The sequence below is a fragment of the Macrobrachium rosenbergii genome, chromosome 31 (assembly GCF_040412425.1).
Source record: "Macrobrachium rosenbergii isolate ZJJX-2024 chromosome 31, ASM4041242v1, whole genome shotgun sequence".
In the NCBI taxonomy this organism is placed as follows: Eukaryota; Metazoa; Arthropoda; class Malacostraca; order Decapoda; family Palaemonidae; genus Macrobrachium; species Macrobrachium rosenbergii.
Window position 1 is genome coordinate 28,225,846 of NC_089771.1, and position 19,538 is coordinate 28,245,383.

Genomic DNA, 19,538 nt, shown 5'->3' on the forward strand with positions numbered 1-19,538 from the left:
ATAACAGAATAACAAATATGGCTTCATAGCGTCAAGCCCATTAAGGAAATAATTACAACATTCATCTCGCCTTGAAATTTTAGGAATTTCTATATGGCAACACAAAATAGAATAATTATTCTTTCTCGCTTACTCTGTAAGGTAGGGAGGGGAAGGGGGGGGGGGTGAATGGCCCTTCATATGACACTATATTACTACATCTGACATGCCATTAAATGGGCAAACTCAAAAAGGCGAGTCTAAAAGCATCATTATGTAAATGAAGCACATCTTTTTATGCATGAGATTTCAGTGACTGGCGTGGCTTCTCAGTTACTCATTCAGTACAGAGAGAGAGAGAGAGAGAGAGAGAGAGAGAGAGAGAGAAAGAGAGAGAGAGAGAGAGAGAGAGAGAGAGAGAGAGAGAGAGAGAGAGAGAGAGAGAGCCTATGTTAATATTTAACATCCTTTATTAATAATAATAATAATAATAATAATAATAATAATAATAATAATAACAATAATAATAATGATAATAAAAGTTCTCAGACTATAAGAGATTAAAAGAAAAAATCTCACTACGTCACAATATTAGCAAAGGAGTCTGCTACTTCCTTTCCCTTCTAAATCCTTTTTTTTTTTTTTTTGTTAGTTCTGTCGCCTACCTCTAAACCAATATTCTTTTCACACTCAGCTGGTCAAATATCTAAATGCTATCCCACATAAGGTGGACAGAGTACGGTATAAAGACACACACAACTGTCTTGTTTGGAATCAAGCACTACACTGTCAACTTATTTTAGTAAACAACAAAATTTGGATTTATCATTATTATTATTATTATTATTATTATTACTATTATTATTATTATTATTATTATTATTGTTGTTGTTGTTGTTGTTGTTCTATAATAATAATAATAATAATAATAATAATAATAATAATAATAATAATAATAATCATTATTATTATTATTATTATTATTATTATTATTATTATTATTATTATTCAGCAGATGAAACCTATTCACATGGAACAAGCACACCAAAGGGGCCACCACTGACTTGAAAGTCAATCTTCCAAAGAATGTTGGTTTGAACCTCCCACCGCAGCAGACCTCCCTAACACTGCAGCAGTAACTGATCATGATGCAGAGCCAGTGATTTTTCATCGCCCTGGGGGAGACGCGAACCCCCCGCGACATAACCACTGTACCAGCGAAAAAGCTACATTTCCATCTGAAGAGTTGTGACAGTGAGTGCAGAGGCCAAGGGCTGGAAAAGTATGGGAGTGAGAGTTTTGTGGGAAAATCACAATTTGTCCTTGGGTACATTTTGAGCCTATGGAGGCGTGGGTGTTCTTAGCGCTTTACAGTAAAAGCAAAGGTTTTTAACAGGGAAAGAGATATTGTTACTGGTAGGTATGGAATTCCTTGAGGAAATGAGAATGGAAAGAGCCATGTGGATATGCGTAGATTCCAATGAATAATATTCATAGGTATTGCTGGGAGGGATAACATGTATATTGCGAGCCTTGAGATGAACTTTAAAAAGCTAGGGTTCTAAAATCACCCTGGTTCACTCGGAAAACGGACTCGGGATCTTTTGCTGGTGGTGCATTCTAATATATATATATAGATACACAAAATAAATTAGCCACATATACTTCCTCACGTACGAGTCAGTATGGAAGTTATTGCTTGGGCTTGAGCAATATGGCGCCGAAACAGGTGCAACTCATTTCTCTCTTAGTGAAGGAAAAAAAAAGAAAGAAACTCGACCACCACCTGCCCAATTTTCTCCTGTTTCCCTCCTTCGCCAATTGGCCGAACCTGAGCCGAAGGGGAAAGCGAAAACGCCATCGGAAATCGAAGAAGATTGAGGCCCAATGATGAAAACGCCATCGACAAATCAGAGAAGATTGAGAGCACCACTGATTGTAAGTTCTATAGAGAGCGAGACAGTGACATTTCCAGAATTGTCCCAAATAGAGACAAGAGCTGGAGAGAGAGAGAGAGAGAGAGAGAGAGAGAGAGAGAGAGAGAGAGAGAGAGAGAGAGAGAGAGACTGACTAACTGACTTTAGGTAAGAAATAGAGAGAGAGAGAGAGAAGAGAGAGAGAGAGAGAGAGAGAGAGAGAGAGAGACTGACTCACTGTAGAGAAATCGAACGAATCGTACTTGAGAGAGAGAGAGAGAGAGAGAGAGAGAGAGAGAGAGAGAGAGAGAGAGAGAGAGAGAGAGAGAGAGACTGACTAACTGACTTTAGGTAAGAAACAAAACGTAGAATCGTACTTAGAGAGAGAGAGAGAGAGAGAGAGAGAGAGAGAGAGAGAGAGAGAGAGAGAGAGAGACCTCCCAGGTAAGAAATCAACGCGAAATTGGACTTCCTACCGAAAATGAGTTCCTTTCTTTTTGTCCGTACGTTTTCCGAGGAGTCCTTTACCCCCAAAGGGATCTCCTTTTAGACAGGACCTGATCGCTACGTGAAAGGAATCTACGGTTGGTTTAGACAGGATTTGTTTCGCGGAGACAAAGAATAGAAGGACACAAAAGGGTGTGACAACAATGTGACAACAGTGTCACAACAAAAGTTGAACAGCTGCCACCAGGGATTCTGTGAAAGAACTGCAATGACGGGAGGTATTTACTTTAAAAATGATTTTTTTATGGATAGAATTCTCCTACACAAAATGGATGTTTTTCTGATACAAGTTATGGTTACGGAATAGAAATATCTTACGTATTTAAACATCTAGATGCTTGATTTTCACATTTTTTTCTCTTTATCTGTCATAATACAGTAAGATACTTTTTAAGTTATAAGTTACCTCTCAAAATGAAGAGGCCCTGGAAGACTCACAATGTTAACAAACTAAGGAAGCTCAAGATGTTACGAAGTTAGTTAAGAAACTGCTTTTCAAAATAGAATAACAAGATACCTGTTTCAGGAGTTATAGAGTAAAACAAGAAAAAAAACTCTGCTTCGGCTAATAGTATACTAGAAATACGATAAAAATGGAAATTATAATAAAAAAACATTTTAAATAAATAAATAAAACAAAACAAAACGTTTGAAAACCTAGAATAAAGATCACAATTCAAAGCTTTATGATTTTACTGGCACAGTTAGATTCAGTTGCCATCTGCATCTAGTGTTGACACCTCGTTCCAACTGATTTATGACTGGTTATTAAATATGAGTTGATTGGATGGCGGGTGCTGCCGAGAATGAATGACTGAATGATGGTGAGTTATCTGACAACTGGGTCATTGACCCGATTTTGAGTTATCTGGCAACTGGGTCACTGACCCGATTTTGAGCTACCTGACAACTGGGTCATTGACCCCGATATCAATTAAATGAACAACATAGTATCTAAAAAAAACAATAAAAAGATAAAAAGAAAACGAATGCAATATCATATTTTTGGGAAAAGACCATCGTCGATAACAAATCTAAAAATGCCACTGGGCATCAAACACCACATCCACTCCCGAGGATCTTAGCAAGGATGAACCTGCCATCCTGACCAAGAGCCTCAGAGAGGTGACGGCTTCTAGTACCCCCAAGACTGGGGCACTCAACCAGCAGGTGCCTCACAGTCAAGGCGGCCAGACTATTCTCACAAAAAGGTTGATTCTCCCCGGCCATCAAAAAGTTGTGTGTTAGGCGAGTATGCCCAATCCTTAAGCGGCAAAGAGCCGTCTCCCATGAAATATAAATGGAATGGTTGTGTTTCACAAATGGTGTCTTTTAAAGAGATAATTCTCAATGGAAGTACCAGTTCTTGGGGGAGTTAATTTATTCTTACGTTTCTGAGCACAAGAAAATTAGTATGTTTCCCTAAGGACAAACAACGGCTTACAAGAAAAAGAAAAATCACGTTACGTCAACGGCTCTTGATACCTAAATACCAGTTTCTGAAGGAAGCCTCAGGATAATACGAAGTAATTATAAGCGAGATAAAATTAGAAATCATTAGAAATGGTCATTGCCGATAATAATAAACGAATTACTCTACAAATAATATTTAATAACATGAACTGTTTATAATATTAAATAAAACTGAATTCCCATTACAAATGAGTCATCTAATTTTAGACCAAAATGAGACCCTTCATTTTGTATTCAGATGAACTTGGCATATTTGTATACCCTGCATGGACATTAATTGAGTGAAGTTGTGTCTGTGGGCATACGTATAAAGTATCAATATTCAGCTAGACTTGAGGACGTGTACCCTGAGTGTTCCAGATTGTATCCAAAAGGTAAGATAACCTAAAAGCACAATAACATTGGTGCTAGAGAAGAATGTCGAATGCATTTATGAACCAGCCTGTTAATTCATTTAAAACCCACCAAGTATGACAGAAAAGCCTCATTTACAATTAATTAAAGATCTTAGAAAAACGTCATTCTCATTCAAAGGAACACTGACATAAGGCCTCAATTATAAATATTTTGAAGACGAGGAGACATACCTTATGGCCATTTTGACAGGCATAAGTCTTATTTGCAATAACTTATAAAATTGTGAAATTATAATTTCTAATTATTCAAGGCTCATAGAAAGGTCTTATTCCAGTTCACTTACAACACTACAGAAACAGATCTACATTAATTACAGGTAACTCTAAACGAATGAAAGGAAATGGAGACTCTGTCAATAATTAACTTTATATGAGTCAAAAGTTCCATTCATAATTAGTTAGCAAGTCGTACAGAATCTCCTTATGCAATCCCATAAGAATAGACGAAAAAGTTTCCCAAGTTGGCAATTAACTTTAGGTAGATATCAAATAACAATTAATTAGGAGTCAAAAGAGAATTATCAGTATGTGCCACTCAAGATTGTTTTAACAGATTTCCTTCTAAAACAACTCAAAAGAATAGCTGAAAAGTTTCATTCCAAGAGAACGACTAGAAGATAAAAATCACAATCGCTGGAAGATTGAGAAAAGCCTCTGTTGTAATAATAATAATAATAATAATATTAAATAATAATAATAATAATAATAATAATTAATAATAATAATAATTATTATTATTATTATTATTATTATTATTATTATTATTCAGAAGGTAAACCCTATTCATGTGGAATAAGCCAACCAAAGGGGCCACTGACTCGAAATTCAAACTTCTAAAGATTATGGTGTTTATGGGGAAGATGTTAGAGGAAGTAAAGGGAAATACTGAACGAAGAGATCCCACTTATTAAAAAAAGAAAGAAAAATTAATAAATAGATAAATAAACCAAAAAAATTTCCCGGATTATCTAATTACGATTAGTATAATATAATGTCTCTGGTGCGGGTCAGCATTAGCCTGACACATAGGAACAGTTTAATAATAACGAAAGCTTTGTGGTGTCAAGTTAATATAGTTTTTCGTGAAAGTCGGTTTGCGTGGATTTCAGTCTTAAAATATCCGTAAAGATGCTAAGCTCAAATCATTTGTGAAGAACTATCTCCATATATATATATATATATATATATATATATATATATATATATATATATATATATATATATATATATACACATACATACATACATATAGTATATATATACACACATATACTGTATATATTCCTCTAACAACCATTATCTTCAATTTCAGTATAAAATTATAAAACACTGGTCTGGTGAGTCTCAAAACATCAAGATGACTTTGATTCCAATTTTTCCTTGACAAAATACAGATTAATTGAATCCGAGGCTTTCCTTGACAAAACATACGTTAATCCGTCTGTCTAGCATATTCTTCCTCCAAGTTTTAATTACCGCAGGTCACCATCGAGCGTTAGAAAAGGAGGTCTCTTGAAGAAACCGCAAACGAAGACGGATGGCCTAATGAGAGAACTTTCAAATGGAATTAATAACAGATACGATTCAGCCTTATATAACGAGGCGTTGCCTGTCTCGTATCTGACAACGAGTCTGATGAGGTAACGATTCCGTCATTAACGTTTTCAATGGCATTCTATTCATCATTAACCATTAGAAAGTGAATAGTATAAAGATGCATACGCAAAGATTTGATGAATATGACGTATAGTGATTAACATTCAGAATTCGTCTACTTGAGGAGTAGTCCTTATCTCAGCTTATACTAATACTTATGCATATCCCAAAATTTAGTTTTGAAGCGCAGTCACATTAAGTGCTAATAACTGCATACTATCCAACATGCTGAATAAAAACATCATCACAGCATCACATTACAATTTTGGAGGCATTCTCTACATTCTGTTCTCATCCCATGCCAGATATCTCACTAAAAATTCTCTACAGAAGTACAGTCCTGATCTATTCACTTTAAGACCAGTTAATTTGGCAACGATTTGAACGTTTTGATTAAAAGGGAATTTTGCATCCAACTGAATTCGTAGTGTCAGTCATAAGCTAGATGGCTTTGTGACTTGAAACGAAAAAACACGGGTCCTAAAAGTCAGAATAAAAGGAAACGAGAACCTTTTGAATCCTTGAGCAAAGAGAAAGAATTTCCCAGGAGGGATAAATGTTTTTCGCCTAAAAAATGGAGATCGCATTTCCAAATACATTTCAGGTGCTTAAATGAGGGAATGAGTCTGCAGCAAAATGATGTTTGATAGCTTTGAACCATCAAAAGGCCGAGTGTGGGTGGAAATGTCAAAGCAGCGTGACAATCAGGCAAAGCAGTCATTCGGGCGAACAATAATTTAATAACAAAACGAACATCTGTTACAATTCATAACAAGAAAAGGAGGAACACGCATGTAAGAGGCAAAAAATACCAATAAATGCTCATCAGTAATCGAAGACATCCGAAAAGGCATGCAATAAAGCAAAGCGCACGCACATGAAATGCAAAAATTAACAAATGACTCAACCACACGCAAACCAAGTTTCCACGACGAAGTGTTATTATTTCAAGGGATAAGGGACATTTAGAAAAAACTAGGGTGACAATCTTTACTCTGAAAACCCCACTGGAACTGACCTTGTCCTGAAAGGGGAATTGAGTACCCTGGGAAGCAGGAGCTCCGCCGTGTGGTCCGTCACCTCGGAATTGGTAACAGTCGACTCTGCCTCCCGACGGCTCCAATAGACTCGGGAGGACTTGAAGCTGCGGCACTCGCAACTCCGCGAGTTGAGTTGGGTGTTCAGGGTGGTTGACCTCCAAGTCTGAGTCTGGGAATAGAGGGGGCACGGGTATATACCCTGGTGTCAAGCGAAGTTTCTGATCGGAGTAACGTTACTACTGATTTGGCCTAAGTTTTCTCCAAGTTTGACTATTCTGACCTGTCCTAAGACTCCTAGTTCTGATGTGTGGAACATTACTGATTTGACCTAAGTTCCCCCAAGTTTCACTATTCTGACCTGTCCTAAGGTTCTTAGTTCTGATGAGTGGAACATTCACTATTCTAACCTGTCCTTAGATTCTTAACACTGGCCTACCCTAAGGCTTCCATTTCTGTCTTGACACAAATGCTACAATTTTGTTCTTTCCTAGGTTTCTTAATTCTGACCAGCCATTAGTTTTTCCAAGCTGTCATGTACGGTTCACAAATCTGATTTGTTTTACGATTCTAATTATGAATCTTAATTCTGCTCTGTCATGAGCTCAGCCACTTCTGACCTACACTATAAACTTCACTGCTGACATGTCTTTTAGCTCTCAATTCCGTTCTCCATTCACACTAATTATGACGTGATCTGGAGTACCAATTCTATCTGAAACTAACTTTCAAAATTCCGACCTATGCTGCAGCTTCTCTAATGTAACCTTATCTTACATTCTCTATTCCAGTTCTCAATTGATATATCTTCTAAATAATGACTTGCCTTGGCCTCATCAATTCTTACCTACAATAAGCTGCTCAATTCCGATAAAGTTCCTTAATTCTGCCATTTCCTTTGTTTTATCTTCTGGCCGGGCATACACTTTCCCAACGCTTTCCAATTCTAACCTGACTTACGTTTCTCACCTGGGAGCCCATATGCTTCTGAAATCTGACCGTCCCAAAGCGCCTGAACTCTCTAAAATTCTTTGGCTACAGTGGTCACTCCGCTTTTCAATTTTGATTATGGCCAAGTTTTTATTTCTAATCTCCCCTAAGCATAAAGCAAATTCCTGAATCCTAGCAGTTTCATAGCATGGCTGGACTGAAGTTCAAAGCCAAATGCTTTCGTATACGATGCGAATAAATTCCAACCTTGTCCAACCTATTTACTAGCTCTGTGGGGCAGACTTTCACGCGAAACCTACGATATTAAAACCACCAACGCTAAACACGAGCAAACCGAGCAAAGAAAGTATTCACTGATTCAACAATCACACCAAAAATTGACTAAAGAATCATCTATAATTTTCGTGCACGATCGGTCCAGGCATATTATGTAACCATACTCTCACCATGCATACTCATGCTACGGCTCTATATCAGCTCTATATCAGTACACGGACAAGTTCCTGTATGCAAGAGAATCTCAATCAATTGGCATATCGCAAAATGTTCAATTCTAAGCCGACTCACCACAGGTTGCTTCTTCTTGCAGAAGTTGAAGATTCCATAGACGATGGGATTGACGCAGGAATTGAAGCAGGCAAATATGAAGAGACCCCTCTTCACTTTCTCGTCTAAGAGTTCAGCTGCTGATCTATCAAAGCAGAACCTGAAGAAGAAGACGAAGGAACACATTAAAATTTAAATGTTTGGGGGGAAACAGAATTAAAAAATTTGTCTAGCAAAGTGCTACAGGATAATTATACAAACAGTAAGAATGAGACAACTAAATAACAGTAAAAAGCAAAATGGGGCAGACTCATAGTCTATTTCTTACTTGTACGCACAAGTTAGCAAGTTCCTGAAATAAATGGGCAATTTAAATTAAAACTACCCGTGTTTGATATTACGGCTGCAGATATTCTCCTGACAGAAGCAATACCCAAAATTAATCTTTTATTTACTCTTCAGGCAAAAGAGGGTACCTATCCTTTAAGATACCCACCGCAACGAATTTTTGTGCCAGGTCTCATTACTTTTGCAAGGCATGAGATAACTTTTGTCTGTAAAGGAACTGCAGAAGAATTCAGTCTCTTATGACATAATATAAACACTGAAAAACTCAAACTAACATCCTCTACATATAATAAGCTATATCATTGCAAACTGTAAATGACAAGTTCATTTTGTAAGATGCTGTTTTGACCATCGACCCAAGGACTAGCTTGGCACTTATCTATGCCATAAAAAATCTTCTTCATCTAATTGTAAACTGTGATACATACCTATTATGCAGAAGAGTGATCTAATATTAACACATTACTGGGTACAGTAATACGAACTGCTTTCTGTCAAGTTGTTTCAATTTTTGTCCTTTTGAAAATCTCAGAAATGTCATCACAACAAGTAGCACCTTTTCCCTGATATTAATACCTTGGAAGTATCATATTACAATATTAAAGAGGACACAACGCATCCTGCTCAGCGGAATGGAATGCAGAGTTTAGGCCAAAGGCCAAGTACTTGGGCCCATGAGGTCATTCAGCGCTGGAACGGAAATTGACAGTAAAAACGTTTGAAAGACGTAAATGGAGGAAAACCTCGCAGTTGCATCTGGCGAAACAATTGTTAATAGAGGGAAAAAGTAAGACGGAAGAAAGAGAATATGAACGGATGTACATACAGTAAAAGGAATAAAGGGTTGCAGCTAGGGGCCGAAGGATTTCGCAAAGAACCCAAGTACGCCTACCAGTGTACCGCATAATGGCGCACCGATGCCACTACCCCAGCAACGGGACTGATATTAATACCTCGTAAGTATCATCTTGCAACATTAAAGAGGGCAGGACGCATCATCCTGCCGAGCGGAAACGTTGCGCCAAACTGCAAATGAGGCTGCCGCACTATAAATTACCCGGGCTCGTTTCGTTCGCCATTTGCTAAAGAGACGAGGAGACTTTCAAGGGTCATTATTCACTGGTGACGGGTTATGGAAATTATCCGCGACGGGGCATTAAAAGATTCGTAGGAGCTTCGGCTCAACCTATCCCAGGAAAGCTGGAGTTATGTTTATGTTTATGGTAAAGTGCGTCTTAATTGACATTATAACTAACTCTTCTAACCAGGAGAGCTAATATTATGTTTATGTTTATGCTAAAGTGTGCCTTAACTGACATTATGACTAACACCTCTGCCCAGGAAAGCTAACATTATGCTTATGTTTTGGCTAGAGTGTCTTAACTAACGTTATAACTATGCCCGAGGGTATCTTAACTAACACTAAAACTAACATTTCTGCCCAGGAGGGCTAACATTATGTATGTTTATGTTTAAGCTAAAGTGTGTCTTAACTAACATTATAACTATGCCAAAGGGTATCTTAACTAACACTAAAACTTACATTTCTGCCCAGAAAGGCTAACATTATGCTTATGTTTAGGCCAAAGTGTGTCTTAACTAACATTATAACTAACACTTCTGCACACTTGTTGCCATAACATCTGCAAAGACACCATTTCCAAAATTTATTCTGTGGAGATCTAATTGGCGGGTTCTTATTATCTCCTACGACAAGCCTTTCTAAACTCTTCCTGTTCTCTCTCTCTATCTTTTCTCTCGATTCTCGTGGCCTTCCATTTACAGTATATATATATATATATATATATATATATATATATAGTATATATATATATATATATAATATATATATATATATATATATATATATATAATGTGTGTATGTATGTGTGTGTGTATATGTTAGAAATAATCAACACACAATCACGTGTGAACATAAATAGTTTTCGGATCTCTCCGCCATCAGGATCGGTGAACCCAGGTCTTCAATTGAAAGGCAAGGGCGCTGCCCACTAGGCCATACAAGCCAATTGAAAGACCTGCCTGACCCTGGGATGTGAGTCAGAAATATATATATGTATGTAATATATATATTATATATATATTAGGTATATATATATATATATATATATATATATATATATATATATATAATATATTATATTTTTATACATATATGAATATATATAAAAATCTTTTATTCAACCTATTCAAGGTGTCTGTCTCTAATTCCACTTGCTTTTATACATAATGAACAAAACTTTTTCTTCAAATTTCTGAAATAATCTGGGCGCAAATGAACAAAACCAAAGCTGGGTAACTGCAGAGAGAGAGAGAGAGAGAGAGAGAGAGAGAGAGAGAGAGAGAGAGAGAGAGAGAGAGAGACGTTAACCAGCCATAGGCCTGATTAAATGAAATTTGTAAAGCAGTTAATGATACAGAAAGAGATCCGTATAATGCCCACATGAATATTCTACGATGGCTGTAATACTTTACAGTATAATTCAATTGTACACTTCTCGAGCCCTTAACTGGGAAAATTAAACTATTCTGATTCAATTACAAAAGAAACGCATGATACACTGTTTCAATGTACTCGCAAATGTCCGTAAAATCTTTTTTTTCCTCTGTATATATCAAAGAAAATTTCCAATTATATTCGTGAGATATCTCCTTTTACTTCTGTCTTTTATTTCATCTGCCCATCGTGGTGTAGATAAAAAGTCCTAATCTTAAGATATTGTAGTTTCAAGCAGTGGAGACGAAAAGACCTAATCTTAATTAATGTAGTTTTTTACCTGGCTGCTCTAGTTTGGCACAGGGGCAAAAAAAAAAAAAAAAAAATATATATATAAATATATATATATATATATATATATATATATATATATATATATATATATATATATATATATATATATATATATATATATGTATATATATATATATATATATATATATAGACCAAGGGAGATATGGACGGAGCCATTGCACAGAGAATGGTAAATATTACTGGCTTGGCCTGAAAGAGATAGAACAGGAAGTGAATTTTCCGGGGAGTTTATTCAAGGATAAGCTCAACGTACCCAGAGTACTTTGTATTCTAAGGATTATTTAAAAAAAAATACGTATTCATCGTCTGGACGTATTTTCATACGCCAGCTTTGATCTTATTTCCGTTTCTGCTCGTAATTGTCCTTCATCTGATAAAAAAGAATACCAGCGTCTTTTGATTGTGGAAAACAAAGCAGTTAACAGATTATTGAAAAGAAGATGAGCGTTTATCTGAAGGTATGACGAAACAATCAAGTCTGAATCTAAACCTTACCTTAGCTACATGGGTTCCAAGGAACAGGTTTAAGCAAAAATCAACGTTACTCAAAATTACGCAGTCGAAGAGGAGGTTTTATTCTGTCTAGAAAATCAGAACTTACGATTCAAACATAATGCAGCCTACGAGGGGATTAGTTTAAGCAAAATTCAACGTTACTCAAAATTATTTCTGTTATCCTGTCCACTAGCGTAATAAGTGACAAAGAGGGAATTTACCAAAGACTAATCACAACAAGCCTGAATCTAACCTTACCTTAGCTACGTGCGTTCCAAGGAACAGGTTCAAGCAAAATTGAGCGTGACTCAAATAAATGAAGCCTTAGAGAGGATTACCCTACCATATTTCCGTTATTCTGTCTAGCGTAATAAGTGACAAAGATGGAACTTACCATAAACTAATCACAAGAAGTCTGAATCTAACCTTACCTTAGCTACGTGGGTTCCAAGGAACAGGTATAAGCAAAAATCAGCGTGACTCAAATAAATGCAGCCCGAGAGAGGATTAATCTACCATATTCCTGTTATCTGTCCAATAGTGTATGTAATAAGTGACGGGGAGGGAACTTACCATAGACTAATCACAACGTAGGGCGTCCAGCAGACGAAGAAGGCCAAAACGATGCTGACGGTCATCTTGATGGTTCTCGCCCTGGCCCGTCCTAAATAACCAAGGCTCGAGCGCCGGATGGTGGTATCTGCCGGTATTACAATTTGCCAAATGAAATGACTGACGAAAGAATGGAATGAAATATAGAGTTGAGGGCAAAGGCCTAGCACTGGAACCTATGAGGTCATTCAGCGCTGGAAAGGAAATTGAGAGTAGTTAGGTTTGAAAGGTGTAACAGAGGAAAACCTCGCGGTTGCACTATGAAATAATTGTTAGAAGAGGGTTCACTGCAAGATGGAAGAAAGATAATATGAATGGAGGTACAGTAAAAGGAATGAAAGGGGTTGCAGCTAGGGATCGAAGGGACGCTGCAAAGAACCTTTAGTAATGCCTACAGTGCACCCCGTGAAGTGCACTGACGACACTAACCCCCTACGGGATGACTGACGATAGAACCATATTCTAGATAAAATTAGTATTGCATTGGGGAGTTTCAGTGTTTAAACAGCTGTCAATTTAAATAACATGCAAATATTCCAGATGTGAAACATTTTGCAAAGTATAATATAAAGAATAAAATCATTTATTAAGAAATAAATAATTTATCAGACAATAATGCCATGCCCGGAAAAAGTGTGAGGCATTGAAACATCTTCCACAAAATAAATTGCTAAAATATGGAATCAAGTCATTGCAATTAAAACGAAATTATTAACGACCCAGCCTTTGACAGAGATCAGAAATTTCAACACTACTGCACATATTCCGTCGAGATCAGATCCTGTAATCGGAATCGGAATCCACTCATCTCCATCACAATAGGTTATTGGTAGTTTGTACGAATGTCTGTAAAATGTGAAAACTGGTCACTAGCATTGCAAACTAATTTATACTTTTAAATATTAAACAACGCTTAGCCCATTAACATTAAACCACTTTGTGCCTTGGGGATAATTTGCAACCAAAGGGGTAATCGTATCTGATGCAATATGCAATACAAATGATGCAACCAACATACGAAACAAATGGAAGAAAAGGAGCATAATTGAATATTAAAACTGCAGTGTTGAAGAATTAAATGTTTTTATGCATCCGTACATGAATTCATTTAAGCATATCAGTATTTTACCAAACAGCAATATATATTACATAATGCATTTATGTATGCATGTTTGTAACTGTCCGTTCATGGATCTGTGTTAACCTAATATTCTCTCTCTCTCTCTCTCTCTCTCTCTCTCTCTCTCTCTTAGGTACTCAAAACGTAGCGGTTCGATCCTACAGTAAGGAAGGAACAATCTGGTCATGTTCCACATAATAGGATCTGTTGAACTGAGAGAGAGAGCAATAAATTTTAGTGCATCTGTTTATCTGGAGGAGACTAAATGTTGTGGTCCATGTTCTGTGTGTGTGTGAGTGTGTGTGTGTGTGTGTGTGTGTGTGTGTGTGAGAGAGAGAGAGAGAGAGAGAGAGAGAGAAAGGTGATCACTATGCAAAATTAAAAATAGAGGGGGGGGGAGGACTTCGACTAAGCAACTACCAGGTATTTCTTGAAAAAGCCGTTCTCCCTAAGGTGCGGCTTCACTGTAAAACGGAATCAGCCGTCTTGACCAACTTTCTTCCCCCAACTGCAGATTTAGGCCTTAGAGAAAAAACTCTCGCACCGTTTCCTTACAGGAGGACAATAGGCCCATACACATAATTTGTCAAACATCTTCCGTTCTAAGATGTCAATCAATCTATCACTGTTTAAATACTTTTTGAAACACAGTGGTCAAAATTTTACCTTGTCTTGAAGAATAAGTACAAAGAAAATAGATTAGGTTATTAACTTGAACTGACTTGAATACAGAATTTAGGCCAAAGGCCAAGCACTGCGACCTATGAGGTCATTCAGTGCTGAAACGGAAATTCACAGTAAAAGGTCTGAAAGGTGTAACAGGAGGAAAACCTCAAAGCAGTTGCATTATGAATCAATTGTTAGGAGAGGGTGGAAAGTAAGATGGAAGACAGAGAATATGAGAGGAAGTACAGTAAAAGAAACGAATGGGGTTTAAGCTAGGAGCCGAAGGCACGCTGCAAAGAACCTTAAGTAACGCCTACAATGCACAGCACGAGGTGCACTGACGGCGCTAACCCCCCCTACGGGGATGAGGTGATTCACCGATATCTTAAGACATTTAACTTGCCTTAAATTACCCTATATTTAAGTCAACCTTGGACAAACGATAACGCTGCTATTACTATGAACGACAGTTAAAAGCCAAACACATATAACAATTAGTCCTACTTCGACCAATACCTGCCAAGCGCACACAGAAATAAACACACTTGCGGAACTCAAATTGGAAAACTTTTTGCTCAAAGTTCGGACAGCACACGAAGTACCTTTTCAGATCTTCACCACCACCCCCTCCGCCCTCCCCCCCGCCCGCGCCATCTCTCTTTCTCTCCCTCCCACCATTACAAAAGAAACCGAACAGGCTTCCGAAGCGATTTAATTGGAGGAACTGGCTCGGAATAGTTCTCCAACTTCGAAGATCCGTCTCGGCTATCCCTCCCGATCCTAGAATTTGTCATCAGTCTCGGATGAAGGAAATCCCGGGGATGGAATTACAGTCTAGCGTCGATAATAATTGCCTCTCTCTCTCTCTCTCTCTTACACACACACACACACACACACACACACACACACACAGACGTAACAACGACCTCAACATTCACTGGACCTACAGATCAACATGCACTCTCTCTCTCTCTCTCTCTTTGTCACGCCAGTTTTAAAAGACAAATCAATCAATCAATCACTCTCTATCTTTCTCTCTTTGTCACGCCAGTTTTAAAAGACAAATCAATCAATCAATCACTCTCTCTCTCTCTCTTTGTGAAGCCAGTTTTAATAGAAAAATCAATCAGTTAATTAATCAATCACTCTCTCTCTCTCTCTCTCTCTCTCCTTTTGTTGGACGAGCCCGCGCGCCCGCACACAAATACACATATACGCGAGATCTCGCCGACGACTGTCTCCCTCGCACGATAAATATCTACACTGGCACAGTCTCTCGTCTTTGCCTCGGCTAATTTTTCGGACTTTCATATATTATATCATTTTACTCTCATGTTTTTTTTTATTAGAAATCTACTGAAATAAAACTGAAAAATAAATAAATAAAAAATGCGGTAATCCCACACCTTAACAACTGTTTGGAAATCACTAAATATTTGTAAGTTACGACCAACATCGCTAATTATGCAAACAAGAAAATTAAACTGACATATAAACAAATCTATAAATATGGGTCTGGGCAAAAATAATAATGAAATCTATTAGTAAATAAATCAATTAATAGCTGCATATACGACTAATGAAAAAAGCAAGCAAACAAGTAATGAAATCCCCCAAGGCACAAAACTATACACCCACACAAGCCACAGATCAAATTAAGCACAAGGAGAAAAGAGCAATAACAAATCAATACACCGCAGCCAATAAAGAAGAGGAGGGAGGAGAAGAAGAGGAGGAAGAAAATAAAGAAAAAGCAGAAGATGGAGAGGAAGAAGAGGCAGTAGAAGAAGAGGAGAAGAAGGCTGTAGAAAAGAAAAGGAGAAGGAGGAAGAAGCAGAAAAAAAAAAGAGAAGAAGAAAGAAGCAAAAAAGGAAGAAGGAAGAAGAAGCATAAGAAAGATGGAAGAAGAAGAGTCAGAAGAAGAAGAAGAAGAAGCAGAAGAAGAGAAAGAACCAGAAGAAGGAGAGGAAGAAGAAGAAGCAGAAGAAGAAGAGGAGGAGGAAGAAGAAGAAGAAGCAGAAGCAAAAAAGAGGAAGAAGAAGGAGAGGAGGAGGAAGAAGAAGAAGAAGAAGAAGAAGCATAAGAAAAGGAAGAGGCAGAAGAAAAAGAATCAGAAGAAGAAGAAGAAGAAGAAGGCACCGCCAACCACTCAAAGCAACTGAAGGTCTCCCGCCCCTCCCCACCACCTCCCCGCTCCCGGGAGTCTCACCATCCGCCGAGAGCCGGCTCTTCTGGAAGATGGTGATGACGATGGCGCCGTAGAAGATGATGATGATGGAGAGGGGGGCCACGTAGAGCATCACCAGGCAAAAGAGGTTGTAAATCATCTCGTGGTGGAGCGACGGGAAGAAGTTGAAGGTGACGCACTGCACGTAGAAGGTGTGGAAGGGGTGGTTCTCCACGTGGAAGATCACCACCTGCGGGAGATCAAGGTGGTCATTGTCAGAATTGCGTCGTTCGGCATTTTGCGTCATTCGGCATTTTGGAAATGGTCGGGATTATCGTTATGGGTTTATATATGGAGATTGTTATAATGGTTTATGAATGGAGATTATTATAGTGATGATTTATGAATGGAAATTATTATTGTGATGATTTATGAAAATGGGGATTATTATGATGGTTTATGAATGGAGATTATTGTAATGAATTTATGAATGGAGATTACTGTAATGAATTTATGAGTGGAGATTAATATAATGATTTATGAATGGAGATTATTATAATGATTTATAAACGGAGAATATTATAAAGATTTATGAATGGAGATTATTGTAATGAGTTATGAATGGAGATTATTATAATGATTTATGAATGGAGATCATTATAATGATTTATAAACGGAGAATATTATAAAGATTTATGAATGGAGATTATCAGAATGAGCTATAAATGGAGATTAATATAATGATTTATCAATGGAGATTATTATAATGATTTATTAATGGAGATTAATTTAATGATTTATAAATGGAGATTATTATAATGATTTATAAATGGAGATTAATTTAATGATTTATAAATGGAGATTAATATAATGATTTATAAATAGAGATTATTATGATTTATAAATGGAGATTATTATAATGATTTATAACTGGAGATTAATATACTGATTTTAAATAGAGATTATGATTTATAAATGGAGATTATTATAATAATTTATAAATGGAGGTTATTATCATTGCGTCAACTGGCACTTTAAAAACAGTGCGGATTATCGTTACGGGTTTAAAAATGGAGATTATTATACTGGAATTACTATAATTACGTTAACCGACATTTTGAAATTAGTGGAAATTAACAACACGGGTTAATAAATGCAGATTATAATGGAGACTCATAATTGCCTATTTTGGCGTCACGAAAACAATGGGAATTATCATTACGGATTTATAAGTGGCGATTATTGCAATCACAGACCTTGATTATAGTTACATCAATTAGCATTTTGAAAACAGTGGGAAGTATCATTACGGGTTTATAAACAGAGATTATTATAGGAGATTATTTCAATGGTGAATGATTACAACTGCGTCAATGGGCATTTTGAAAACAGCTGGAATTAACAATATGGATTTATAAATGTATATTACTATAACTTCGTCAACTGGCCTTTTGAAAACGGTGGGAATTACAATTGGGGATGTATCATTTATTTATAATATAAGAAAAAAAGAGCAAAGGAGATTATGATATTTTCATAATTGCGTCAGTCGGCATTTTGAAAACAGCGGGAATCCATTACGAATTCATAAATATATATTATAAATGCGTCACACGACATTTTCAAAACAGTAGGAAGTACAATTTGGTAATGGTGGCAACAGTTGATGATAATGTTTATTTATGTCAACCACCATTACAGGAAGTTATGCGTACAACGAATGCTTAGAACCTACAACAAAAATAACAAATATTTTCACCTATTTTTGGGGCTCTTTTGATGTTTACAGACAGAAAATGTTCAGGTGAAAAATTAAATTTAAATCTAGTTATTTAAAAGCCCATTTACTTAATGTTAATGATCTGTTCAATAACCATATCATTTCTTCGTCATTTGACCACGGCCAACAAATGCCGAAAACTATCTCCAAATTGTTTCCTAGAAAACATACTTTAACTTAAAAAAAAAAAAGTAAAAAATGCGCCGAATCAATCGAGTTTTTCTGTACAGCGTATAATCAAGGCCACCGAAAACAGAACTATCTTACGGTGGTCTCGGTATAATGGTGTATGAGCCGCGACCCATGAAACTCTCAGCCGGCCGTGGTGGCCTGTGCTTTTGCCTTGCCAGAAGCATGATTATGGCTAACTTTAACCTTAAATAAAATAAAAACTACTGAGGCTAGAGGGCTGCAATTTGGTATGTTTGGCGATTGGAGGGTGGGTGATCAACATAACAATTTGCAGCCCTCTAGCCTCAGTAGTTTTTAAAATCTGTTCCTTACATTACAAAGGACTTAATTTCAGCCTAAATGACTCTGTGATGGTAGGCTATGGTGAAAAACAAAGAATGCGAAGCAAAGAGAAAAATGTCGGAATTTTTGTTCCCTCTTTATTAGCCGTCTACCGTCAGCTTTTAATTCAATTTTGCAAGTGATACGAAAGTCCAGCGTGTGTTTTCCGAAAACAACAAATTGTACGTGAATATGCAAAAGCGAAATGATTGCTTTTAAACGCTTCATCAACGTGCAATTGATGCAAATGACAGAAAATTATTAACCTTTTAAAGACAATTTCTCATCAATGGAAATTCTGGAAAAAGAATTTCATATTTCATAGTGATATTGAGGACAAAGAACTAAAAAATTTTAAGCGATTTGAAATACAGTTTTAAATCGATGGAAGCTTCATAACTGCAGATGAACGGAAATTATAGATCAGTGACATTTTAATTAAAATTAAAGGTAAAATATTGTCCAGAGAAACGGAAAGAACAAGGAGCCCCCCCAAAAAAAAAAAAAACATTTTAGAAAGACA

General features: G+C 36.8%; 1 protein-coding gene across 2 annotated transcripts in view; it reads right to left on the reverse strand.

Annotated features, from left to right (window-relative positions):
• Positions 1–19,538, reverse strand: part of LOC136855477 (gonadotropin-releasing hormone receptor-like) — a 434,721-nt gene that overhangs the window by 147,701 nt on the left and 267,482 nt on the right. For both annotated transcript variants that reach the window (XM_067132553.1, XM_067132554.1), the window contains 3 exons: positions 16,765–16,972; positions 12,731–12,857; positions 8,503–8,641 (listed from right to left, as the gene is read on the reverse strand). In XM_067132553.1, the coding sequence (XP_066988654.1) occupies positions 8,503–8,641; positions 12,731–12,857; positions 16,765–16,972 (474 nt within the window). The remainder of the gene's footprint in view (positions 1–8,502; positions 8,642–12,730; positions 12,858–16,764; positions 16,973–19,538) is intronic.